Source organism: Osmerus eperlanus, chromosome 4, assembly GCF_963692335.1.
Source record: "Osmerus eperlanus chromosome 4, fOsmEpe2.1, whole genome shotgun sequence".
In the NCBI taxonomy this organism is placed as follows: domain Eukaryota; kingdom Metazoa; phylum Chordata; class Actinopteri; order Osmeriformes; family Osmeridae; genus Osmerus; species Osmerus eperlanus.
This window is the reverse complement of record NC_085021.1, coordinates 15,342,171-15,368,167: the sequence shown is the minus strand read 5'-3', so window position 1 is coordinate 15,368,167 and position 25,997 is coordinate 15,342,171. Positions and strand designations below refer to the sequence as shown.

At 48.1% G+C, this 25,997-nt stretch overlaps 4 protein-coding genes across 5 annotated transcripts in view; 2 read left to right on the top strand and 2 right to left on the bottom strand.

The window, feature by feature from the left end:
• Positions 1-237: 237 nt before the first annotated feature.
• LOC134019560 (amphoterin-induced protein 3-like) lies at positions 238-1,920 on the top strand (the record flags this gene model as incomplete). Its single annotated transcript, XM_062460520.1, has 1 exon — positions 238-1,920. A coding segment is annotated over one exon (1,266 nt), but the record flags the coding sequence as incomplete, so codon positions are not given.
• The window catches only part of LOC134019097 (glucose-induced degradation protein 8-B homolog), a 51,722-nt gene continuing 26,002 nt past the window's right edge, over positions 278-25,997 (top strand). Inside the window, exon 1 of the mRNA XM_062459637.1 lies at positions 278-281. The gene's annotated coding sequence lies outside the window, so the exon portion shown is untranslated. The remainder of the gene's footprint in view (positions 282-25,997) is intronic.
• On the bottom strand, positions 6,103-20,684 carry tasorb (transcription activation suppressor b). Of its 2 annotated transcripts, none has more exons than XM_062459470.1 (23): positions 20,260-20,684; positions 18,459-18,604; positions 18,274-18,366; positions 18,109-18,181; positions 16,641-16,732; positions 16,363-16,497; positions 16,132-16,256; positions 15,957-15,994; positions 15,303-15,408; positions 15,037-15,140; positions 14,726-14,835; positions 14,499-14,571; positions 14,305-14,379; positions 13,376-14,200; positions 12,491-12,780; positions 12,305-12,407; positions 10,738-12,209; positions 10,065-10,187; positions 9,489-9,648; positions 8,787-8,895; positions 8,472-8,650; positions 8,157-8,291; positions 6,103-7,913 (listed from the first exon to the last, which is right to left on the bottom strand). In XM_062459470.1, the coding sequence occupies exons 1-23, from the start codon at positions 20,567-20,569 to the stop codon at positions 6,574-6,576; spliced, it is 6,216 nt and encodes a 2,071-aa protein (XP_062315454.1). In that variant the 5' UTR covers positions 20,570-20,684; the 3' UTR covers positions 6,103-6,573. The 2 variants fall into 2 exon arrangements, with proteins under 2 accessions (XP_062315454.1, XP_062315455.1); XM_062459471.1 differs by having other exon boundaries at positions 6,103-7,910.
• On the bottom strand, positions 21,632-25,993 carry asb14b (ankyrin repeat and SOCS box containing 14b). Its single transcript, XM_062459545.1, has 10 exons — positions 25,914-25,993; positions 25,094-25,271; positions 24,956-25,011; positions 24,567-24,698; positions 24,236-24,394; positions 23,903-24,148; positions 23,515-23,686; positions 22,863-23,397; positions 22,550-22,703; positions 21,632-21,872 (listed from the first exon to the last, which is right to left on the bottom strand). The coding sequence occupies exons 2-10, from the start codon at positions 25,222-25,224 to the stop codon at positions 21,697-21,699; spliced, it is 1,761 nt and encodes a 586-aa protein (XP_062315529.1). The 5' UTR covers positions 25,225-25,271; positions 25,914-25,993; the 3' UTR covers positions 21,632-21,696.

Below are 25,997 nucleotides of genomic sequence, written 5' to 3'. Positions count from 1 at the left end.
ATTTTCAGCAGGCAGATCATCTGAGATAAACACTGTTCAGGGAACTCGGACCAGATGAGGATGACCCGGGGCTTGGGTCCTGGCAGTGCTGTGGTGCTGCTTTGCCTCCTCCCTCTGGGCTGCTCTGAGGGGACCTGCCCCTCCATCTGCCTCTGTACCGCAGACTCTGTCAGCTGTGGCTCCAGCAGCCTGACCAGACTGCCTATCCTCCTGCCCCCCACCACTTCCACCCTTGACCTCAGCTACAACCGCCTGGCATGGCTGGGCTCAGGCAGCTTTTCCAGACTGCCCCGGCTAGACACCCTTCGCCTAGCCCACAACCAGCTCACCACCCTGGGCTCAGATGTCTTCCACAATGCCTCCAGCCTCCGGCATCTGGACCTTTCCTCCAACAAGCTGCATGTGGTGGAGCAGCACTACTTCCAGGGGCTGTGGAGGCTAGAGGAGCTGCTACTCTACAACAACAGGATCACACGCGTGGAGAGTGGCATGCTGAGAGGGCTGGGGAATCTAAAGAAGGCTTACTTCAGCCTCAACCAGATCACAGACTTTCCCTTCTTCTCCATCCAGGACCACAGCCATCCCTTCCTCACCATGCTGGACCTGTCCTCTAACCGCATGACAGCACTGCCCTGGGAGGATGTGAAGGCTCTGCCAGGATCGGTCCAGAAAGGCCTGTACCTTCAAAACAACTCTCTGGCATGTGACTGCTCCATGTACGGTGTGTTCTGGCACTGGGAGCAGAGGGGCTTCGACTCAGTAAAGGACTTCATGGACGATCTCACCTGCCTGATCTACGGGGACCCGCGTGCTGCCATCCGTTTCCTTAAACACTCCCACTTCTTTCAGAACTGCACCGTGGGGCAAGCAGTCTCCCTGCCTGTGACGGTGCTGATCTCCACTCTGGTTGTGTACGAGGGGGAGAGGGTGCGCCTGGACTGTCAAACCTCCGTCAAAGGGAAAGAACTTTCATTTACATGGCTCTCACCTAACCAGGAGTACATCACCCTCAGCACTAATGACAGCCTCATTAGCCTCTTCCATAATGGCACCTTGGAGATCCCCGCAGCCAACATGAATGACTCCGGCATGTACGTGTGCACGGCTCTGGACTATAAACATATGCTCAACGCCACCAGGGAGGTGAATGTGACCGTAGTGCGAGCCACAGTGGACTCGTTCAGCACAGGCTACACCACCTTACTGGGCTGTGTGGTAACCCTGGTCCTTATCCTCATGTACCTCTATCTGACCCCTTGTCGCTGTGGGTGCTGCAAACAGCCTCTCCCCCCCGGCCTCCCCGTCTCTACTCATGACCCCTCCAACCTCTCCTCTATATTTTCCCCTTCGTTGGGCCAAAGGGATGTGGCCAAATCCCAGAGCACCAGACACGTGGTGTTTGTGGAGTCTGTGTTGGAGGAGCAGAACGGCTATCTGAGGGCTGCTCTGGCCACCGACCAGCCCACACTGCACTGGGAGTGGGACACCACAGGACTCAACTAACCTGACTGCCCTCAGACACACATAGTGTGCAGACATTGTAGTGTAGAAGATTTCCTTCTCCTTGATTCTGTCCCAAAGGAAAGACAAAAAAGGTCAATTCCTCTCTCCAGTACTTTAATATGTATTTTGTAGGTTTTCATTGTTTTTACCCTTTCTGTTGGGAGATGAAAAACTCAAGTCAAGGGGGAAAATCCAAGTGAATTCCAACAACTTACTTGTGGGACACTCAAGGACTAACTTCACTCATAAACCATGATGGATTCCTTATCTGTTTGCATCAGCTCTCCTCTTGTTAGGCACAAACTGAAAGAGATTTATATGAGGTATCAGACACTGGCTGATGTTCTATGACAGCTGTTCGATTTCATATACCTGATCAAATCTCCTGATCCCTGTACTCTCAATAAATCTCCTTAGAAACTCAAAGTAAAAAGTGTCTTTGTTATTGCAAATCTTAGCAAAAATGAAGGAAACTACATGTTTAGAAAAGTGCAATAAAAAATATGAAATGTGTCATCATGGTCACATCTGCTGTTTTAGTTAACAGATATAATCTTTGGGACACCTGTACTTAAATAAACCAGAATCCTCTACATTTAGCCTGCAAAATAAAATGTGTCATAGCACAGTGACATTCACAGTTCATAATACAACTCTTACAGTCCTGTTGCAGATCTTGAAAACTTACTGCACTGGTATCTAGCAGCAACATCAGTGATGATCAGTGTTCCTGGGTTCTCAGGTTTATCTGGATTTGGACTGTGGGCATGCACAAAAAGCTCAAACAAAGAGCTGTTGGACAAACTATTAAAGGCTTTATCACTTTGATTCAACAGAACAGAACTCTTTGAACATTTCAGAGCAACACATTAATGTGAATTGGAGTTACTAAAGCTCACTTGGCATGCTGCCATTTACTTCAAGCAAAACATGAATGTTTTTTTGGCTTTATATTGTTGTTTTCATGCAATATATTTCAAACGGTGTGCACTGGTGTCAGAGATAAAATAATAGATTTAAACAGGCATGAACCCAAAAAACATGTTTGCAGCACTAGGATAGAACAAAAGCCATCAGAACTGGAACAACATTAGATCATGACGTCAGGGAACATGGGAACGGATAGAGATAAGTGGACAGCTAATCCTTCTGAGACACAAACAGTGATGCCAAGGAAAATAAATAAATTCGTTAGTTTATGCCCTGGAGAAGACATTCTATAATGTCTTACAATTGTAGTTTAATCTTCATGCAAACTTCCAATGGAGGTTCAGGATTGGATTGAGATTGAATAGGATTCAATCTAATTTTTTTATATAATGTCAAGAGGATGTTGTCAGTTGCTACAACTCAAGATCTTCTTCCAGAGTAGAGGCAGTCATGAGAGAAAAATGCCATTGATAAGTTCTTCTTAAGTAAAACCACCTCTTTCAAGACCAAGCTGTCTGAATCTCAGTTTGTAGAGACATTCAAGCAGGTGTACTGAACGTTTTGTTAGCCTTGAAAACAGACAAATCAGGTCTGGCGATGCCAGGTTGGGGTTTTGTGATTCACCTTTGTCAACATGTGTTTTAAGACATGCTAAAGGTGTGGTACATTACATTTACATTTAGTCATTTAGCAGACGCTCTTATCCAGAGCGACTTACAGTAAGTACAGGGACAAGTAGGCAAGTAGGGGAAGTGCCTTGCCCAAGGACACAACGTCAGTTGGCATGACCGGGAATCGAACTGGCAACCTTCGGATTACTAGCCCGATTCCCTCACCGCTCAGCCAACTGACTCCCCTGGTGGTACATAAGGCAAACAGATTACAGAATCATTTCTCGTGATCTCAAGGGAAACGCCTATAGCAAAGACCACCAATAAGGTAAGTCTCACAACAAAGAAGTCTACAAAAATAATCCATCCTCTCACTGCTTATGTAATGACAACACTGAGGCACTTCCAGTGACCTGCAGCTAAAGTCTGTCAGGATCAGTGGTTTAACAGAGACAATAGTATTGCATGAAAAATTTGTTGTACTGAGAGCAGGTTTTAGGAGATTAGTAAAGGGATAAACCCAGGTGCTTTGTCAATTTCTCTGATTCTAAATCCCTTTAATCTTTCCCCCTGTTCTGACACAGAGCTCACACACAGATGGGGACAGAATCGTGTTTTATGTCATGATGAGAGCGGTGGTCATAACATCCAAGAAAACACATCACTTCATGGATGAATTTACATTATTGCTGTAGCTTTTTATGTGCAGGTCATTCAGCAATACACCTCTCACGCTCACAGCAATTCTAATGAACAGCAGTACAGCCTCATCACTTGTTCTACACGAACAGCAGTGCCAATATAATATCTCAGAAAAACACACACGGCTCTATAGGATGAGGTCATTGCTATTGTGCAGGTGTACAATGTCAAACTGCTTTCTCCTCGAGCCAAGTATGCCAAGTATGTGTGAAGGAGCATTTTAAGGCTGTTCCAAGGCTAAATTATTTAGCCTTGGAACTAGGTTTATTGACTCATGCAATCTAGACTGAATGGAACCATTGCTGCAATAAATTACACAGATCTGAACGAAGGGGCACTTGATGCCTGAAAAGATGTCCTTCTAGACACAACACTCCATTACGCTCCAATTAAAGCATGTAGGCCTAGTCTTATTTCCAGGCTATTTGTTTTGCAGGGTTTTGGTTGGGATCCAAGGGACATGAAATGATTTGAATCAAGAATCCAATTACTGTGAATGGTGTTTCATTCTGAATAGCAGAAGTGGAATTGCATTCACTGTTGAGGTCGGCCTTTCTGGCAATAGAACTGTCAAAACAGCCATCAGGCTGTAGTGGAAGCATCTAGCTGCAGTAAAAATCCACTCTGATATCCCTGACTGTGACAGCCCCCCATCAGTGCTGTCCCCAAATCCCCTCACACCTCATGCTGTCTCACTCTTCCCCAATTATCTAAGCCTAAACCCCAACAGGACCACATTAGCGGTAAAAAGGACATTCTGTTTGACAATGTCAAGATTCTACACATTCAACTTTTGGCCTGGCTACTGTTTCGAGTCACTTTTGCAAGGCAAGTCTTTCATACCTTTGGCTTACACTTTCATCCCTTTAATCATTCAGGATGTGTTGTGTGTGAAATACAGTGCATCATGATTATGGAGGCAATGCCAGCTCTCTGATGTTATGGCTCTATAAAGCATCTGGATGTCTTTGTTCCTGGGCCAGACTCTAGTCCAGACAGAGCCTATTCTCAGGGAATGTAAAATGAAGACATATGCAGATTGGGACGAAGTCTGTTTGAGATCGCATTAGTATGTACTGTAAAGTATTGAGACTGTCACAACATTCTCTAGCAAAAGGTAGGAGTCAGGGAGTCAGGTGGCTGAGCGGTTAGGGAATAGGGTTAGTAATCTGAAGGTTGCCCGTTCGATTCCCAGCCGTGTCAAATGACGTTGTGTCCTTGGGCAAGGCACTTCACCCTACTTGCCTCGGGGGAATGTCACTGTACTTACTGTAAGTCGCTCTGGATAAGAGCGTCTGCTAAATGTAAATGGTCAGAGGCAGAGGCAGTTGGCTAAGCTTGCTTCAGAATATCAGTGTCGTTGCTGATCTATTGTAGGCTACTATAAAATTAATTCAGACATACCTATTCACACACCTAATAGTACATAAAGTATTTCTGTGTATTATTGTCATACCAGACTCTCGTTGCTGATCACATGATTAAAATTGACATCTGGAGAGGAGCATTTTCTATGAGATTTCTTAAATATCAGTTGATTGATGTGGGATGAAATATACAAATCAAAAGCTGTTCTGTGACTGCGAAGTCCACATTTGCGAGGGGTACATCTAACAAATACTCACGAAGAAGCATCAAAGAAGCTGTCTTAATACATCATTATTTGGATATAGAAAGATCGTAATAAACTCTTAAATGGGCTCTAAATTGTGCTTGCTGAAAATAGCATCCAGACCAGGCACAGGCCAGAAGAAGGGCCTTTTCATACATCTACAATTGCTATGCTAATGTGCCGTAACACGAGGACCAAAGAGCTATAGTCATCAGAATCACGTCAAAATAAACTCTGGATAGAATTGTTGCTATAAATCTACTTTGTATTAACAAGACTTGATCATTCTATGATTGTGCACACTTCCGGTTAGATATAGAGATCACCATTTTGCAATGTCATAGTTGTGTCTGGAAGATACAAAGAAACATCCCTCACTAAGAGTAAGTTAGTTTGGGATTTTGTGCATAAAACACTTTATTTTAGCGTGAAAACAGCGCACCCTAGTGGCAAATGAACACCAGACTGTAAAACCTTACAAATTGATAACATATTTTTCTCTATTTACGAATGACTTCAGTCGACTCGATGTAAAATCAACTGTTAGTTCTCCAATCCAGCAGACTATCCAGCAACTAATAGCAGACTCACCCTCATCCTACTTAACATAATCAAAAATACTTATCATAATTAACTTGCCAAAGCCATCATACATCATTGTGAACTGCAAGTGAGAGAGCAAATGTACAGTGAACTACAACACTCAGAGAAAGCTTTAGATCCCATGAAATCCCCAGGCAACAATAAGATTTGAAAGATGTTTATTCATTTTCATTTATCTTTTTTAACAACCAAGCCGGTAAAAAAAAAAAAAAAACTAAAGTGAAGTGCGTTTCACTTTTTTTTTTTGTTAAAAAAATATTGTCAGTCTTTCCCCCTTGTTCAAAAACCATTTTAGAATTGGGACAAACAGAAAATTGAACGACTATTCCGAGAATCTGGAAGGCCATCACGTTTCTTGGCAAATATAAATATAGTGGTTTGAACAAGGTGTGAAACAGCTCACATGGAAAGAGCATACATACAGCATACACGCCAGTAGGACACTTACCACTGCCATTTGTTTATTTGTAAAAAAAAAAAAAAAAAAAAAAAAACAAGAATCCTTCAATCACTTATAGATCAAATGTAAGTAAATATTTACATTCAGACAGCTCTACCAGTCTCTGAAGTATGTCATCCAACATTGTTCCCTCGTTAATGTTGATTGTCTGTTCAGGGGGAGTAGTTGTGTGAGTATGTGTAATCTGAGTAGCAGTCCTGACCCCTCCCCCTCCCCAGGGGATAACCCCAGGAACAAGGTGCTCCTCCAGTTCCTTCCCCCCGCTCGTGGCCCCGCCCCGGGCCTGGTCCCAGCCTGAGCCAGGAACCTCCTGGTTGGGCACCTCTCCCTCGGTAGCCCCCTTTCAACCCAGGACCCAGACCCCCCCGCAGAGACCCATCTATCTGTCCAGGTATGGCACCTACGCAGTCGTAGCCACCTCCAGTCCCCCCGTGTGTAGGTAGCATGGGTCTGACTACTGAGCCCCCCCTAGTGGCCGCAGAGGGAATGCCAATACCGACTCCATGGCTGTCTGTACAGTTCACTGGAGTCCCGTCCCCCTGACTACCAGGAGTGCTGCTGCCAGGGGCTTCTGTCCATTCTAGTTCCCCGCTCTGGGAAAGCCCGCTTTGGGAGACTGGTCCTGCAATGCCCCCTCCCTGGCTGCAAGGGGTCTCACCAGTGCTGTTCCCCATAGATCCCCACACCCCATTCCTAGGCCCGCTGAGTGTCCTGTCTCCCTGATGGGTTGTGGCCCCGCCTACACAGGTGGTGGCCCCAGTAGTGAAACTGTGCTGGGCCACATCGGCCTGGGTGTACCCAGTGGGGTCTGGGTAGCTTCGCGTGGCAGGGAGGGGGGAGGGAGAGGCCTCTGCTGCTGTGCTGGGCAGTGTGCTGATACTCCCGCCTATAGCGAAGGCCCCTCCAGCCCCGGCCAGCGCGGGGTCGGATCCAGACAGGGCCTTGGATGACACATACAGATGCATGAGGTGGGGCGGAGGCGGGGGCTTGACCTCCAAAGGGAGGGGGGTCTGGCCGGTGAGAGGCCCTGTGGTGAGGGCAGGGCCTGGGGCAGCAGTTGAGGTGGAGGCTGGGGCTCGGTAGTCCTGCTCCTGCGTGCCGCTGCAGGGCGAGGCGGGGTAGGCCGGGGAGGCGGCGTAGCCCGAGAAGGAGGTCCACGGGGTGGAAGGACACAGGAAGCTCTGGTGGGGGTTGACTGCAAACCCCCCAGGGGAGGCGTTCCCCACCTGGTTGTTGGCTTTGAACTGGGAGATGGCCGTTTTGAGAGCAGCCAAGTCAGAGTAGGCCATAGAGGAGGGGTTGTGCTCCCCGGAGGAGGTGGTGAGCTGGTCAGGGAGGGGAGGACGGAACTCCTCAGTGTCAGGGAGGGGGGGGGGCTGGGTCTGCTCCTCCAGACCCCCTTCCTGGATCCGAGCAGGCGTCTCTTCTACCGCCAGGGTGTCGTCATCAGAGTCAAGGGACATGTCCTCCTCCACACACTCATCATTCACTACTGAAACAGAGGGGACAAGAGACCGCGGTAGAAGGCGGAAGTAAATATAGGAAGGGAAACTGGGTGTCAAAGATTAGTACCAGAAAGATATGAACGGTAAATGCCTTAACAGGCTCTGATATGATTTGACTCTAAGTATGTGTATTTATACATGTACATGCAGGATGGCTGAAGTGTACCGAGGCCATAAGACAGCTCAAGACAGTTTAGTTTAATTCTTAGGTTGATGCTGACACTACCCACCAGTAGAGGGCGGTGTGGGCAGCTCGTTCTGATTGATCCCGCCAATCAGGCTGTGGAAACTATTCATGATGTCATCGATGCTCGCTATTACAATGCCGTTCCTGGAGTACTGTAGGAACATCTCGAACCGGCGTTCTGCAGGAGCAAGCACAAAGCGAGGGCACCTCATCAACACAGGACAGGACCCATAGTAAAGACCCAGTTTCTAATGTGGGGTTATTTAACAAGCAGTAGATTACTGACAAGACCTGACTGACACAGGGTTTGAGTGAAATAAACATGACTGAAGGTTGGTGATGATGATGATGGTCTTACCGGTGAGGAAGATCATGTGGCGCTGCTGGGTGTGCTGAGCCTGGAGCTTGACCAGACAGTCCAGGTCGGGGGCCTGACGTGATTGGGTGTCACACTCATGGTAAGGCAGGAACTCGACCAGGTGCTTCTTCTGATAGGCCGTCAGCAGGTTCAGAAGGCCCATGGCGTTACTGTTCAACCTATGGGAGGAGAAAAGGGGCAGGGCAGTAAAATACTAATTTAGTAACTAATGTACTAGTGGCCAGAGCGCTGTCTGGTAAAGGTTTTCATTTTTTTTTTGAGGTTTGAAAAATAGTTATGGGTATAACTACTGACCTGCCCAGCTCCTTGAGCTTCTTCTGGGACTTGCAGTGCACCTTCCACTGCCAGGGGTGCTCTGGGGAGCTCTGCTCCTCCAGGAACCTCAGGAAGGACTGCAGGCGCTCTGCACCCCACACACACAGCCCAGCCATCAGTACACAGCACTCAGAGATACTGCATATACATGCTCCACACACATACAAATGAGACTAACCCGAGTAAAGATTACTCAAAATTAGACCACAGTAAAAATAATACCAACCAAATGTAGAGGAGAGTGAAAACAGTATCAGATAGGGGCCCATGGTGAGGCAGACCACACTATGATAGGGGCCCATGGTGAGGCAGACCACACTATGATAGGGGCCCATGGTGAGGCAGACCACACTGTGATAGGGGCCCATGGTGAGGCAGACCACACTATGATAGGGGCCCATGGTGAGGCAGACCACACTATGATAGGGGCCCATGGTGAGGCAGACCACACTATGATAGGGGCCCATGGTGAGGCAGACCACACTGTGATAGGGGCCCATGGTGAGGCAGACCACACTGTGATAGGGGCCCATGGTGAGGCAGACCACACTGTGATAGGGGCCCATGGTGAGGCAGACCACACTGTGATAGGGGCCCATGGTGAGGCAGACCACACTGTGATAGGGGCCCATGGTGAGGCAGACCACACTGTGATAGTGCCCCAGTAGCACTGCTGCTCACCTTGGGTGATGCAGTCTGGGTTCAGGACAAACTCGTCTGACACGATGAACCCTCCGGAGACAAACAGCTCGTTGTAGGTGTGGTTCTTCACGTCATCCAGGCTGTCCACGCCGGCGAAGCTGACGGTGGAGCACTTCTTCAGGGACACCAGGGCAGGGATCTGAGGTAGGGACGGGAGGGGTCACGGCAATGAAGTGAGTTTTTGTTTTTGGGATGAAAACATTTTCTTTACCATCTTAACACAAAGGGCTTGGTGAAAAACAAATAACCTTCAGTTGAACAACAACAAAGTCCAAAGGCATAAAAAAAGGGATTATGTGCAATTGAACTCGTGGTCTCTTAATATTTCACAGAAACTGATTTCACAGAAGCCCAATGTCGGCAGGCAGATGGATAAAACACTGGGACAGCCACAAATTCAATTAGGATTCCATTATTTCAGATGATCTCTTGAGGGCAGATGCTTTACGTGCTCTGTCTGGCCCTGGCGACGATGACTCATAGTGTGTGTGTGTGCGCGCGCGCGCATGTGTGTGTGTGCACACACCAGCAGGTGTGTGAGGAGAAGGAGGCTACCTTGTGGACGTGGGCAGCGATGTCCTCATTTTGAATGATGATGAGGAGCTTGTCTAGGTTGCTGCTGTTCTCCAGGAAGGACTGGGGCTTACACTCAGCGTTGCCCAGGCTCTTCAGGTACTCCTGAGAACCACAGGTAGCACAGTCAGTCAGGCCCAGCAGGCAGGCCAGCAGGCATACCAGCAGGCAGACCACAGGCACAGCAGTCACACAGGTAGATACAGACACAGCGATAGACAGACCCATCTCCAGACAGCCAGCGTGTGAGCCAGGTGCACAATCAAAGGACAAAACAAACATATTAGGAAATGAAAACTAGACCGTGGAGAGGATTCATGACCTGCTGGCTGACTGGTAATAAACAGTGATTAAGAGATTTAAGTCTCCTGCTTCCTATTGTGATCTATTATTACAGTCATGGACTGCTCTGAGAGAAACTCATCATTTCTCCCCGAAGAGGAAGAGAGGGTTCAGAGGAAGAAACTAAAAAGGTCACAGTCAGCGACTGCGCCTGGCCAGCGCTGACTATTATAGCTGCTCATTAATCACAGCCGGCCTGGCCTCGAGCCACCATCAAACCCCGGGCCACATCCAACCGAGGTCGGAACATCCAGGTGTTCCCAAGTTTGGGGTGTATTTGGGTCAAACCCAGAAGGTTACCAGATGGACGTACCTTGATCTCCACACAGATGGCACTCTCCTCGCCCTCGTCTCCAGGGTGAATGTAGAACTTCACAGTGTTCTTCTGCACGTCCTTAAAGATCTCCACCAGGCTGCTGAACACCTCCGGCTTCAGCTGGCTGAACAGCAGGTTGGCCGCTGGGACTGGGACTGAGGCAGTTGCTGGGGCAGGGGCTGGGACAGGGGCTGGAGCAGGGGCTGGAGCAGGGGCTGGAGCAGGGGCTGGAGCAGGGGCTGGAGATGCGTGTGCAGGTGCAGGAGAGGCGTGTGTAGGGGCAGGAGAGGCGTGTGTAGGGGCAGGAGAGGCTTGGGCTGGGGCTACAGCAGGGGCAGAGGTAGCAGGGGTTGACCCTGCCACGGGGCATCCAGTTTGGTTTGAGTCTGGAGAGTCCATGGTGATCTGGGAGGGTGAGTAGACATCTGTGCGGTTGTCCTCTGTGGAGAGAAGGTCTGGCTTGGTCTTGCTTGAGGGTTTGTGTGGACGCTGAGAGGAGGAGCTCTTGACCTGAGGGGTGTGTGCTTTGGTCTTTGGGGCTGATGTGGTCGGGACGGGAGAATGGGCAGAGGTAGGGGCTAGGCAGTGTGGGGGCGGCAGGTGGGACATGGGAGGTTGGGAGGCGACCATATTGAGAGTATGAGGTGGGGGAGGTACAGAAGGAATGGGGGGTTCTGAGTTGAAGTGAAGGGAGGAAGAAGGTAGGGACCCAGCTGCCACAGGAGGGGGGTAGTGGCCATGTGGTGGGGGAGCTAAGCCATGTGCATTGGTCATGTCCATGTGGTGAAAACTGGGCTGGGAGATGAGCTTGCCAATCTTCTCCCGCAGTATTGTGACGTGGCCGTGGACTGGCACCGGGGTGACGTAGGCGGACACAAAGTCTGAAAAGGAGCTGTTGGGGAGCCAGGTGTCTCTCTGGAGCAGCTGTGAGGGCTGATGGGAAGTGTAGTAGATGTGCTGGCTCTGCATAATGGTCTGGATACCAGAGGACAAGTTGTGGAGCTCCTGGTTGAGGATGTTGTCGAGACTGCTACAAGGGCGTTGAGGCTGGACCTGGGGATGAGGCTGGCCCTGGGGATGAGGCTGGCCCTGGGGATGAGGCTGGCCCTGGGGATGAGGCTGGCCCTGGGGATGAGGCTGAGCCTGGTGATGAGGCTGAACCTGGGGATGAGGCTGGACCTGGGGATGAGGCTGGCCCTGGGGATGAGGCTGGACCTGGGGATGAGGCTGAGCCTGGGGATGAGGCTGAACCTGGGGATGAGGCTGAGCCTGGGGATGAGGCTGGACCTGGGGATGAGGCTGGGCCTGGGGATGAGGCTGAGCCTGGGGATGAGGCTGAGCCTGGGGATGAGGCTGGAGTTGGGGCTGAGGCTGAAGTTGTAATTGAGACTGAAGCTGGTGGGGCTCCAAAGCCTCCATCATTTGCAGGTGGCCGTCTGCCACGGGGTCTGGGAGGGTCTGGGGCTTGTCTGGGGAAACAAGACAGAGGAGTCCGGGTTAAGGAGTCAAATCCACTGTGTGTGTACGAGCTGTGTGTCTGCAGTGTGTGCTACATGCTATCTACCTGGGTGTGGAGGGAGACCCCAGGGGGGATGGTCAGAGCTATGGGGCTGCTCCTCCATGGAGCAGGTACTCATGGGACTCCCAAGACTACACACAGCCTCCTCCTGAAATCACAAACCACCGTCTATTACAACACACGTCGGCTCATTTACAAGCAAGATTTACAGGCAGATGTCCACACGCTCACCTCAAGGCAGTCCTGTCTGGGTGGCTGTTCTGGTCTCCTCAGGCCCAGCTCAGGCTCCCCTCTCCCCGTGCCCGGTGAGGGCTCCACTGGGTCGGGCTGCTCGGCGGCTGACCCCTGGGCCACGGCCTTGTTGAGGGTGTCCAGCAGGATCTTGAGCAGCTGCTGGGTGTTTTTGTTGGAGGATCCCTGGGCGCCCCCCCGGTCCCGCAGGTCAGTGTCGTAGATGCCCATGCTCTCCATGACCGCTGCCAGGTTCTGGCTGCCTTCCTCTAGGATGTCGTCTCCGTGGGCTACAGGCAGGAGACACACACGCAGTGAGGTTAGGATGGATGACGACAGGGACGCCAATGCCCGTTTTGACTTCTCCCACACCCCCCCTAAAAAGGATAACTAACAACTGTGGTCTTTTAACAACTGTAACTCCTACAACAGAAGGAGTTTTCTTTCACGCAGAACCATTCAACAGTCCCCGCTTAGACGGGGTTGCTCTGCGACTTGCCTCAAACAATGACTTAAGCGTGTGACAATGTGAAGGAACTTCTTGCATTGTACTAACCCAGAGACACTGAGAAACAGACCTTAAGAACAGCACATTGATGCTTTCTAATTTCCGAATACCTGAATCACAGCATCCTTAACTACGTGGCATCATTGGAGTTTGCACTGCCACTCAAAATTCGTCTGGTGGTCAATATTTCCACCGTATCACAACTCTGTAACATTAATATCATTTCCGATTTTAAATTAGGCACAATATACCCATTTAAAATGTTAGAGCCATTTTAAATTGAGCCTAGCCAATGTATTCTCGCAAACACAAGACAACGTTACCGTTCTAATCCCCTTTGGACTATTCTAATACTCGTGCCCACCACTACACCTCACCTTGGCTGGGCTCTCCGTTGCCCTGGGGGTCAGAGCGTAGGTGTTTGGACATGCCGCCTGTGTTCTCCTCCTCCAGCTTCCTCTTCAGGCTGTGGGGGTCCGAGGCGGCGTCCCTCCCCCCGTCTGGCCTCTCCTTCCCTGGCTCCTTCACCAGGGCCTTCTTATGCAGCTGGATCAGCTTCAGCAGCTGCTTCATCTTGTCCTTGTCGTACTCGTTCTGGCTCATCCTCGACCGTGCGTTCTGGGGCTGGGGCTGAGGCCGAGTGTGAGGCTGGCCTCCGTTCGAGTGGGACGCGCCCGGCTTCCTTCGGTCCGTGTCTGCAGGGAGCCTCTCGGGCCTGTCGGACCCCCCTGAGCCCCCCCAGTCAGACACGGGGCTGTAGTCTGTGGAGGCCGGAGCAGGGACGGGGACAGGGGTCGGAGCGGGGGTCGGAGCGGGGATGGGGGCAGGCGCAGAGGGCTGCTGTATCCTCTCCATCATGTCTTTAGCCTTGGCCAGTGGGAGGATATAGGAGGCAGGCCCGTGGATGTAGGAGCGCAGTTGGCTGTCCATGTTGGGTTTGGGCCGGGGGGGCGGGGGGATGTCGCTGCGGTCGTCCAGGTTGGGTTTGTAGTCCGGCACCTGGAAGTGCCGGGAATGGCAAATATCCCTGCGGCTCAGGAAGTCCTGCGCCTGGCGCTCCACCCCAGAGCTCAGGTCTTTGCCTGGGTTGGAGCGCAGCTTCAGAAGGGCGTAGTGGAGGGCTGGGACGAAGGGCTGCATGGAGGTCAACATGGGGGGCTGGGGCTCAGCAGACAGGAGCTCTGGCTCAGACATTCTGGAGGCTGGGGAGGGAGAGAGGGAGAGAGAGAGAGACATCAGTTGATGATGTCATTCTCTGCTGTGACTGTGGTGTGAAAGGGAGCTGGTATTTGTAAGCAGGACTTACTGTGTTTGATGACTCCCCTAGGCTCCTGGAAGATGAAGAGGGCTTGTAGGCTCCGCCCAAAGCGCCCCCGCTGCTCTGTAAGGAAAAAGAACAGAGGACGTCCTCAGAGCTGAACCCCACAAGACGAGACACACACGGCGTGCTGCTGAGGGGAAAGACAGAAGGCTGGACAGACAAACCACCACAGGGCCTACCATTGGGATTAACCATCTGAGCCGATGACAGCAAGAAGAGAAAACCTCTGTCCAACAAGGGCTTCACCAGCACCTGGAGAGAGAGAGAGAGAGAGAGAGAGCTACATCATGATACATCCATACAGCACTCTCTGAACACTCCGTGGAGTTCTACCTGCCGAGGACGGTGTTGTATGGATGTGCTGCTGAAGCGGTGCATGGAGGGCCCAGAGGGGGGTGACACTCACCATCCTGTCCCGCTCCAGCTTGTGGAGGAGTCCTGAGAGGCTGCCACTGCCGGCCTTGCCCTTCCCACTGACCACCTCAAACAGGCTGCAGTACATCCCGCACTTCAGCACTGGAATACACACGAGCACAGACACCTTACAACGCTGTCTACAGCCGAACAGAGCCTCCAACCGTGGCAAAAGGATGATTGGATTCATTCTGTGTGTGCGTGTCCTGGGTATGTGTGTGTGTGTGTGTGTCAGGAGTAAACAGAGCAGAAGGAGCTAGAGAAAGAGAGAGATGAGCGTGTTGATGAAGGAGCGCTGCTGACCTTCCCGTGTGCTGCTGTAGGTCTCCCAGGAGAACAGCACCGAGGGGATCTTCCTCTTTGCCTGCTCCAGCTGCATGCCCCGGCTCAACTCCAACTTCTCTGACCTGCACGGCACACGGTCACTTGTCAACAAAACTCCAGAGTTTTAGTCATGGTAACAACAGTGGTAAAGTCATGTTTAGCCGATTTTTTGTTCAATTAATGATTGACTAAAAACACTAGTGTGTGTGTGTGTGTTAAGGCTACGGTAAGGGTGTGTCCCTTACAGTTTGAAGGGGAGGTAGGGCCTTGTAGAGGAGCGCAGGCAGACCTGGCACAGCTCCTGGCCCTTGTTGACCAGAGGGCCACTCCACACAGTGTAACAGGTCCTCACTAACCACAGTCAGATAGGAGGGGGGCATAGGTCAAAACAAAGGCCCAGCATGTACATGCAGTGCCACATGGATCAACATTTACATGTATTCATTTGGCAGACGCTTTTATCCAAAGTGACTTCCAAGAGAGAGCTTTATAAAATAGTGCATAGGTCACTGATCATAAACCACCAGATAGCCAAAACATGAAGCATACATTGTGAAATGTATAAGTGCCAATAGGTAGAACCAGAAGAGCATGTTGTTAAATTACAATTAAACAACATGATCCTCGAAAGTGCTTGAGTGTACCTGGAGGAAAGCAAGCAACAATAATATAAATCACAGCAAGTACAAATGGTTAAATCAGTTACAACTAACCAACAACAGCAACAAGTCCCTCAATAATTGTCAATGTGTTCCTGGAGGAAATAAACTAACATCAGATCCAACAAATCTTTCTTAAGTGCTGGTGCGTCTTTAGCCTTTTCTTGAAGGCTAAGGATCTAGTTTGACATTGTTTGCATTTCTATCTTACTGAACACAAGACAGAGAATGTGAAACAACCTGGTCCTCTGCTTCCTTCACAGCTGCTCGTGTTGAACCTGCCAATGAGAAGAAAAGAAAGAACCAGAATTTTTTTTTATTGCTTAATATCTGTCACGTACACCGACCAACAAACAAAGAATACAGGTAGACCGACAGGCAGACAGGTGTTGGTTGTGGATAACTATGCACGTACCTATGAGATGTCATAGGGGCCACTGCAGCCTCCTTCCCTTTGTACTGAAAGGACACCACGGCGTAGGGACACACATGCCTGGGCCGAGGCTTGATCTCATCAAACGCAAACTCAAAGTAATATTGCTGCAAGAGAGGAAGACAGACAAACAAGGTCATTCATTCCTAGTCTAAACAGACAGAGAATATCTCAGGCGCCCAGGTTCTCCGCAGAAATTGGTCCACTGTTCACCTGTGTTAGCTCAAAGGCTCTGTATGACAGCAAGGAGGTGACCCTGGTGGCGTTTTTGGACACATGGCAGTCAAACTTGGGTGTAGGCTCAATCACACTCTTGGGCATATTTTCATGGATGCTCTTCAAACGGCCCTGAGATACACAGACAAAACACAAACGTGAGACAAATGGCTACTCGGTCATACTATCTCTAGGAAACAGTAGCACAGGAAAGCATATTAGACGCCATTTTGTTAGTGTGTCCTTGACTCAAGATTGGTGTGATGAATCCATACCCTCATAACTTTGAATATAACTATGTCTCCACAAGCTCCCACTTCAAATGGATTCATTTGCAGCAAATCCGAGTATTTGGAAAGATAAACACCTGAAAGGACAGCAGGAAACATTAAAATAAACACACATTTAAAAGACAACATATCAGTGTGTGTAGGGGTCCAATGTGTGTCAGGGATTATGACTCGTCCCTCTGGGTTCAGGAATCGTCATAAATACTGTGGCCATTCCCAGCTGTTGCTAAGTCCTGTATTAGGTATCCTCAGATATAACCAGGGCACTACGCTAACTTTTTACATGTGCCCCCAAGTGAAAAACTTTAGGGGCAGACAAAAATGTTGTCTGTGTAAAAACTTTAAACATTGCATCATTATTAGACTAATTGAATGAATTACACAAAATTGACCGAAAACAGGATTGGTTACTTATTTTTTTATTACATATTTATTACTTCTTTGTATTCATTGTAACATTGTTTCAAACTGACTGGCTTGGCCAAGCTTAGAGTTTTTAGCACATTTAGAGGCATCAAACATTTCCAGGGAGGGCGTCTCTGTACTGATCCGAATGAGGTCCTCTGTGGTGGATGGGTTTAACCCTCGTGCTGCCTTCGGGTCACATGACCCAAAGGTTCATAACGAACCATCGTTGTGTTTACCCAATTTTACCCAATACAAAAACAAATAAAAATAATTTTCTTTTAACCTTCGCAATGTGGGGGGTCTGAGACAGCCCAACGGTTAAAAGAAAATGCTTCACTTTGTTTTTGTATGCGGTAAAGTTGTCGCAATACGACGGTGGGTCACAATGACTGATGGGTCAGAACGACCCGAAGATAACACAAGGGTTAAACTGCTCATTAATGGGAAATGTAGTTTTTATGTTGTATTCGCACCAGTGTTCATGTAGGGTCGCAACTGCGCTCTTGGTTTCAGGCTATCGCAGGACGCAGCCTATGAGGTTTATCCGAGTCACGATTACTAGTAGTTGAAATCTCTCAACAACAAGAAAAGAGGAATAAACGTTTTCTCTTGCAAATAACGGTTTGAGCATTTTCGGGTTCCATCGTCTATTTTCACGTAACTGACAGTTGCAATAGGTTAAAAACTCGCTTGCATCCGTGCGCCCAAATAATTTTCCATGCTCGGGCACATATATTAGATATATATTTTACTCGCATATGCGAGTAAAATGGGCACACTGTGGAGCCCTGATAACTGAGGCAGCATTCGAAGCTGTCTGTCAGAGAATAAGGGGACATGACAACGCAGGCCTATTAAACATCCTCAATATCTGGGATGCTCCAACAGCAAACTATCCAGGGGCAGATCAAACACGTACAGGACCCCCAACATCTGCAACTGTCATGGTCAAGAGCACTGCCCAGTGACCCGACCGGCTAATGTCTATCAAGAACACCCTGACAGTACCCGTGCACCCCACCCACTCACAGACATGGTCACTCACCCATGGAGGTGCTCCCTAGTGTGGTGATCCGGGTGTGGCCCACAGACAGACCCTTCTCACAGATCCACGGGAGCTGAGAACACAGCAGCGCAAAGCGTGAGACAACCCTCCTTACCATGGAGCCATGTTAGGCATCTGGAGTCGGAGGAAGACAGGAAGTTGTACCTTGGACTTATCTGGAAACAGGAAGCAGTAGGACTCCAGCAGCTCTGGCTCGGTCCTCCCTTCCTGTTTCAGCTCCCGCCTCTTCTCAATAAACTTTCACACAGGGACAGAAGGGGAAAGAGAGACGTCAACATTTGGAACATGCCGTTTAAACAAAACTCATATCAGAAGACATGAATGTCTACCTCTTTCTCCAGCAGCTCATTGTGAATGAGCCTGGCCTTGGAGTAGGAGAAGGTCCCTCGTGATGAGTTATCCAGGTAGAAGGAGGACAAGATCTTCACCAGGTCCTCAAACTCCCGCGAGTCAGGAGGCAGGAACTGGTACAGTCCTGGGGAAGTCACCACAGAAGTGGACACTGAGTTAACACACATTAGCCTTGAAATGGGATTCTGATACATCATTTACTATTTACGATACAGTTTACAAAGGTCTGGTCAGAAAACAAATCTATTAGTCGGCAGGGTTGGAAGGTTAGGAGAAATTATCTGATTTTATGTGAATGACCATCTAATCTTGATGGTACAGTCCGTCAGTAATCCCTGACATGACCATACAACAGGCTGGCGAAATAGGTTCTATACTTCAGTGTCAGCTCAGCCCCTTGTCGTACTTCAGTTTTAGCCCTTGTCTGGCTATTTTCAACTGGTGGGCCTGTTTCTCATACCACAGCTCTGAGCAACATCAAAATAGAAATGAGATGAACCACAATGTTTCAAAGAACACAAAGATTATCTCCAGGCCATAAAAGGGAAACAGTATCATCGATTGATAAACATTACTCATCAAAAGTTAAGGAGTTAAGATAGGGACCAGCCTAAGAGGGGAAACTGGTGTTGATTGACAGCATGTGAGCACTGCTTGGAGAAACACACAGCGGTTATCAACATTCTGTGGGAGTTGCAGCGAATGATGAGAAACTCTGTAATTAATTAGCCAGGTTTTCAGTGCTGGGACTGTTCCAAGACAGACTATGGGAATGAGGAAAGTTGAGGTACAGCAGGCCCTTTCTACAACTGGCCTAATAACTAGGTATACAAAAAAAAAAACTCCAAACATAACTGATCATGGAGGATATGAATATAGTCAACACAAAATAATCCACAAATAGGGTACAAACCTTCCTAAAGAACAAGCCTGTGTCAATTCACAGGGACACTAGGATCACAACTTGTATCTTAAACAGGCTCAGCCAGCCACCACAGTACACATGCCAAGCTACTGAGAACAAAGTAGGACCCATACAAAACAAGCATCTACATACTGTTTTACAATACAGCAGGTATTCATCTCAGTGTTTCTTACAAGGCATGACAGCACTGCTTTAGCATGAATGCATGTTCTGGGACCATACAATCCAAGTTGACTGGGTCACTGACACTGCAAAGGGAAGGGATAGTGCTTCACCATAAGGGGCCTTCATAATCTGTACTGTCAGCGAGGATATGGAGCATGGGCTGACTACCCCTTGAGTGACTTGGGGAGGGGGGGGGGGGGGGGGTAGCCACATTATTCCCTTAATAGTGGGAGTGGTGTGATATTTGATTATATTTACTACTATTGCCAGCGAAGCCCCCAAAAGGCTTAGGGAGTACTTCCCTGCCACCAGAACTCATTTCCAAGTTCCCCATGGATCTCTATAAGGACAGAAAATGTTGTGGAGACAATCTTCACGTGCTTCCCTTACCGCGCCTCTACAGTAACTTACCTGCAATGCTTGTATGATTTGCTAGCTAGCTAGCCTGACTAGCATTAGCTGTCCACCTAATGTACAGTTGTTTAGTCTACCCAGCTGCTGCAGATTCAGTAATTTATTTAATTTAATATATAGGTATCATCGATATAAATGGCAACAATAATCTTCATTTCAAACGTGAGATGATTGAGAACTTGGACTATGCTAACAGTTAGCTAGCTAGCTACACACAGCAGCAACATTATAAAACAGGGCAGCCTCTGTTGGAAATAGAAGTGAAAGGGCACAACCTTTCCGTTCTTTTATCTTCCTAGGGATCTGAAAATGTCTTCGTGGCAGCTCCTCGGCGGGTCTCTGGCCTGGCAAAGGCGAATTACTGGTACTCCTGGCTTCAGACAGCCCGCTCTTCCGCCGATCAGAGGCTTCTTGTTGGGGCATTGCACCCTCTTCACATCCAGTCTGATCGCCATTTTGGTTGGATGTGGCCGAGGTGGCGGCTGACAGCGAATTCCTCTTGCTATCGCCGCTCTGCCTGACTTGTTCGTTTGTCTCTGTACATTCTGAGTCTTTTTTCCCCTCCGCCTTGGGGTTCAGGGCCATTTTGCAGGCACCGTGTTCGTCTGTCGCGGGCAATGTTGCTAGTTGGACACAGCGCCGCTTAACTGATACACTCCACTCCTCACCCAACCTCCGCCATAGTGAATATGACGTAGACCTTCTTCTCCACCACTGCAAAACGCTGGCGTCAATGTTTACATTCAAGCAAATCCGCGCCTCCCACAGGTCTATCGGTGAACAACGACCTATGAATCTACTTCAGAGACTGGACATGGGTCGCTTGGGGGTCACACTGTCTGTATCACTGCGTAGCGTACTGCCTTTAATTGCATAAAAAACGAAAAGTACAAACATATTTGTAAAACCATGTAGCCTAATCTTTATTGTAGCTTAATTATTAAGTTGATCGTTGCACGAATCACAAAATCACATCTTTGAACTACTTGTAGGTGTGCGTTTCTGTAGCAGATTCAAGGTAGTGAACAAGTATTTAGCATACGTTTTTTTTCCTACACAAAAAATTAAATAAACCGTTGTCCATATACTGCTTCACAGGCACAAAAACTTATGGCAGGTCTAGGATAATAATAATAGGACTAAATATTCTTGAATCAGAAATTATACGGTGAATACATTTTAATATAATAAGATACTAATGTTTCATCCACTGTACTTCAGGACAGGCTGGCAATACTGTTGCTGAAGATCACCAAATATTCTATCATTCTATCAAGGGGACAACCCATAATGGCCGCGTTTCCCAGATTCGTTAAGAAGCTAACGCTAAGAGCTTCTTAGGAGCGTTCTAAGAGCGTTCTAGAGGGGCGGCTGTGGTCAGGGGGTAGAGAGGGTTGTCTGTCAATCGCAAGGTTGGCGGTTCGATCCCCGACTCCTCCCAGGCCATGTGCCGAAGTATCCTTGAGCAAGACTCTGAACCCCAAGTTGCTCCCGATGGGCAGGCCGGCGCCTTGCATAGCTCGCTGCCGTCGGTATGTGTGATTGAGAGTATGAATGGGTGAATGAGAGGCAAACATTGTAAAGCGCTTTGAGTGCCGCTAAGGTAGAAAAGCGCTATATAAATGCAGTCCATTTACCATTTAGAGCTTCTTAACGAATCTGGGAAACGCGGCCAATGTCTTTTCACAAACAACCTGTGATAGTGTTGAAAGTTATGGGCTGACCATGCTGCCTCTGCTGTAGACATCGTACTCCCTGTAGCGCAGGTAGTCCTTCAGGCTGTTTGGAAGAGGCAGGAAGCTGATGAAAACAGGAGCCCTCAGCCGTAGGTTGCGCAGGCAGGCTCGAATGCGCAGACGACACAGGTGCTTCAGGCTGCGGGCATTCTCTGCAAAGTTAAAGCAGATCGATTAATCTACAAAAGCATTCCTACAACTATACAATAATTTGTGTAGGTATACTAATATATTCTGCTCAGTCAGACACACTTTTAGGATATCATTCTAAATCTCTGAAGCTCTTCTCCTGTCTGGCCCCCCAGTGGTGGAATCAACTCCCCACTTCCATCAGAGACACTGACTGTCTCTCCACCTTCAAGAAAAGGCTCAAGACGCACTTGTTCCGGGAGTACAACGGTACTTAGGAATGGTTCGCTTGACCCGATGTTAGTTTCCTCAAGGATCACAATGACTCTTGCTTAGAGACTTGTTGCTCTTGTGGTTAGTGGTAACTGACTTAAATTTTTGTACTCGCTGTGATATATTGTTTTATTATTGTTGCTTGCTTTTTTTTCCACAGGTACACTTGCACTTATAGCAGCTCATGTTGTTTAATTGTAACTTGTTTAACTACATGCTCTTATGGTTCTTCCCTTTGGCACTTATTTTGGTTGTTCACAATGTGTGCTTCATGTTTTGGCTACTCGCAATGTTTTGTGGCTATCTCGTTGTTATGATCAGTGACCTATGCACTTTGTAAAGCTCTCTCTTGGAAGTCGCTTTGGATAAAAGCGTCTGCTAAATGAATAAATGTAAATGTAAATCTCCAGTAACCCATTTATCCTGCCTTGAATTTCACAGATCTCTGGCCACTGTTTCTGCTGCTTCAGGATGTCCTTCAGCTTGGTGCACAAGATGACATGGTCAGTGTAGTCCAGCATGATGCGCACTACCAGTCCAGAGATGTGCTTGAGCCAGTACACTGTTATCACCTCACAGAACTGCAGAGAGACAAACATTGGGAACAGATTGACTGAGAGAGACAGGTAAGATAAAGAGTGAAAGAGAGAAAAAGCAATAATGATCCAAGGAAAAATAATGCCCTGCATCAAGGATCCACTAGATCCCACTCATATTCCCTATTTCCCAGACTGTCTCACCACCATGTCTTTGATGACTGAGGTCGTCCATGGCGCGTAGTCATGGGAACTTTCACCATAGGGACAGTCGAAGCAGCGTTGCACATCATAACCGTGGTTGAGGAGCATCCTCAGCATGACCTCATCTTTCAGGGCATACTGCAGCGCAGACGGGAAGTGAGTGGTGTTGACACCAGAGTAGTAGTTGACATTGGCCCCATACCTCAACAGGGTGTTGATAAGCTCATAGTTGCCATGTCTCAGGGCCACCTGAAGGCAATTGATAGGGTCCTGGTTGACCATAGCTTCAGCCTCCAGCAGTAGACGGGTGCACTGAAGGTCATTGTTGGAAACAGCAAAGTAGAGCGCAGACTTGCGTTCATCATCGTAGTTTCGTCGGATCCTTGGGTGGAGCATGAAGTTGGGATCATAGCCAGCCTGGAGAAGCAGCTCCACACACTGAGCATGCCCCCCAGCCGCCGCAGAGTGAAGAGGACTCATCCCACTCTCCTTCACCACCTCCATTTTAGTCACCGGGATCAGCTGCTCCAAAGCCCTGTCAGGAGAAGAGTTTAGTATCCATACTTTCTGTATGAAATACAGAGGACCATATGAAGTCCATGTATTTGTATGAATAGCTGAAAGTATGAAGTGAATATTTTGAATTCCTCACAGTATGTGGCCGTGGTATGCCACACGATGGAGAGGCAGGTGCCCGCTGTGCAGTGCTATGTTAGGGTCGGCCCCATGGTCCAGCAGCAAAGAAATTATGTCAGGGTTCCCTGATGCAGCTGCATCAAACAGCACTGAGCCAGCCAACTCTGACTGATACCCCACATGTGCTCCTGGGAGATACATTCAGGAGAGAAACATACAGACAGATGAAAGAGAAAGATAGAGAGAGATAGAGTTGAGAGATAAAGAGAGGTCAAAGACAAAGAGAAGAGGAGAAAGTGGCACAAACATGCACACACACATGAATATAGAGGTACAAAATCTACAGTCTAGTGATGGTAACAATATTAGTACACCAGTAGCCATTAAGCCACTAAGAAACCCACCTTTCTGTAGCAAGACTTCCACTACGTTTAGATGGCCAGCCTGTGCAGCCAAGGCCAGCGGGTTCTTCATGTTGGTATCATAGACATTTGGGTTAGCGCCGGATTGCAGGAGCAAATACACAAAGTTCTCCAGACCCAGCAAGGAAGCCTCGTGAAGAGGGGTTCGGCCCAAAGGTCCTTTTGGGTCGACTTTGGCGTTGTAGCGAAGCAGCAATGTGGCCAGGTCATACTGGTCATTAATTATAGCTACAGAGTGAAGAATCGAGAGAGAGAAAGTAATGAAAGGGTTTTTTTCACTACCGCAGCAAAGGGATCCAAGTGGAGCCATGTTACCTGCCACAAGTGGAGAATCGTCCTCATCATCCTGTATGTCTGGATTGCATCCATTCTGCAGCAGGAATGTAGCATTAGCCCTGAGGCCATGCACCACAGCTAGAAACAGTGGTGTTTCCCCCTTCAAAGTGCGGCAGTGGAGGGCACCCAGAGGAGAAGCTGGCCCCAACATATCAAGCCATAACAAGTTAGATGTTCCACTCTTGAATTGTAATATTGAATGATGCAGTCAGTCAATGTATCAATGATTTTTCTGTGTGTATTAAACTACAATGTGTGGAGTCATGTTTAATATATACTGTACTGTAGGTCTTGGTTTGTGGTTTTGTACCTGAGAACACTATCTCTAGGATGAGTTTATTGTCCTGCACTGCAGCCTCATGCAGAGGGATCCATCCTCTATTATCTACTCTGGACATGACCCCTGGAAGCTCTGTCAGATTCCTCAAGGCCTCCTCGTCACCTGTGTCAAAAGTGGCAGAATGGATGGCAAACCTAACAGGTACCAGACATGGATTTTTAAGATTGAATTATTTCTGAAGAATGAGGGTGTGGAAGAAGCCAAATATTAAAATAGTATACACACAGTACAGTTTGTAACACTGAACCTCCATGACATCCCTGTCCTAAATCTCATCCATCCTCATCCCACGGATAAGACTGACAAGGATGACCGTACAGTAGGAGTATTACTGAGACATAATAAGTTGTTCGGCTCACCTTCATTTACTGCTTTAAAGATCTCATCGGGGTCATCCCCAGGGCCTGCAAGGTGACTGGGGAAAATATTGGGACAGTCAGCCACATGTAGCATCATAATGAGATGGTCGTTTCTCTACAACATATTGGAGATCTTACCTTGAAATTGCCGCCTTGCGTTTACTATATTGGAGCAGGCTCTGTTCGATCATATACTGTGTGGCCTCATCCTCATCCCTGTCATCTTCGTATTGGTCAAACTCATCTCCAGTCTCTGTCTCTGTGTTCATCTGTCACACCTTGAAGGATTGCTTAACCAGGAAATTACAGAATCTGTCTGGGAAGACACCATTACTATGTGAGCCACAACTAGACTGTTAAGCCTACCAGAGACTCACAATGAACAGTAACGTGCAACACACTCACAGCTGAAAATAGAAGACTGAATAGACATGGTACAGAGCATAGAGCATGAAGGACCAAGCATGCACTTCACAATACACGTGAGGAATACAAAAATAATTTATTTCAGCAATGTCTGCTCTATACTGTAATATATTTTTGTGTCCAATGATGAATGATAGTTTTTTCCTGAATTAAATGCCCTAGTTCCTGTGGTTACCAGGAACCTTAGACTTATTGTCCGCTTGTGTGAACACAGGGAAATCTGGAAACAATAAAACTGCAGTTAGCCCTCCAGTTATGTAGTGTTAAATGTGTTAATGAAGTCTTGCTGGGTCTTTACAGAATATATCTTCATGCAGTTCATTGAACAGAAAACATGCTGTAATTAAAAAGCTTCTGGGCTTTTAAGTCAATAGAAAACCTTTGCCTGCCATAGACTTAAAGTCAACAGCTGGGAGCTTGGTACCATGCGACCCAAATGCAGATGAATGCATTGTCAACATTAATGCGCCACTCCACTTTCAGACATTCAAGAACATTATGTGTTGAGATAGTGTATTTCTTTTCTGTTTACCTCCAGGCTGTGCGGCTCCAGTAACCCTCTTTATGTTCAGTGGGCAACTCAGCTCCCAAACACACCTATTTATATCTCCCCACT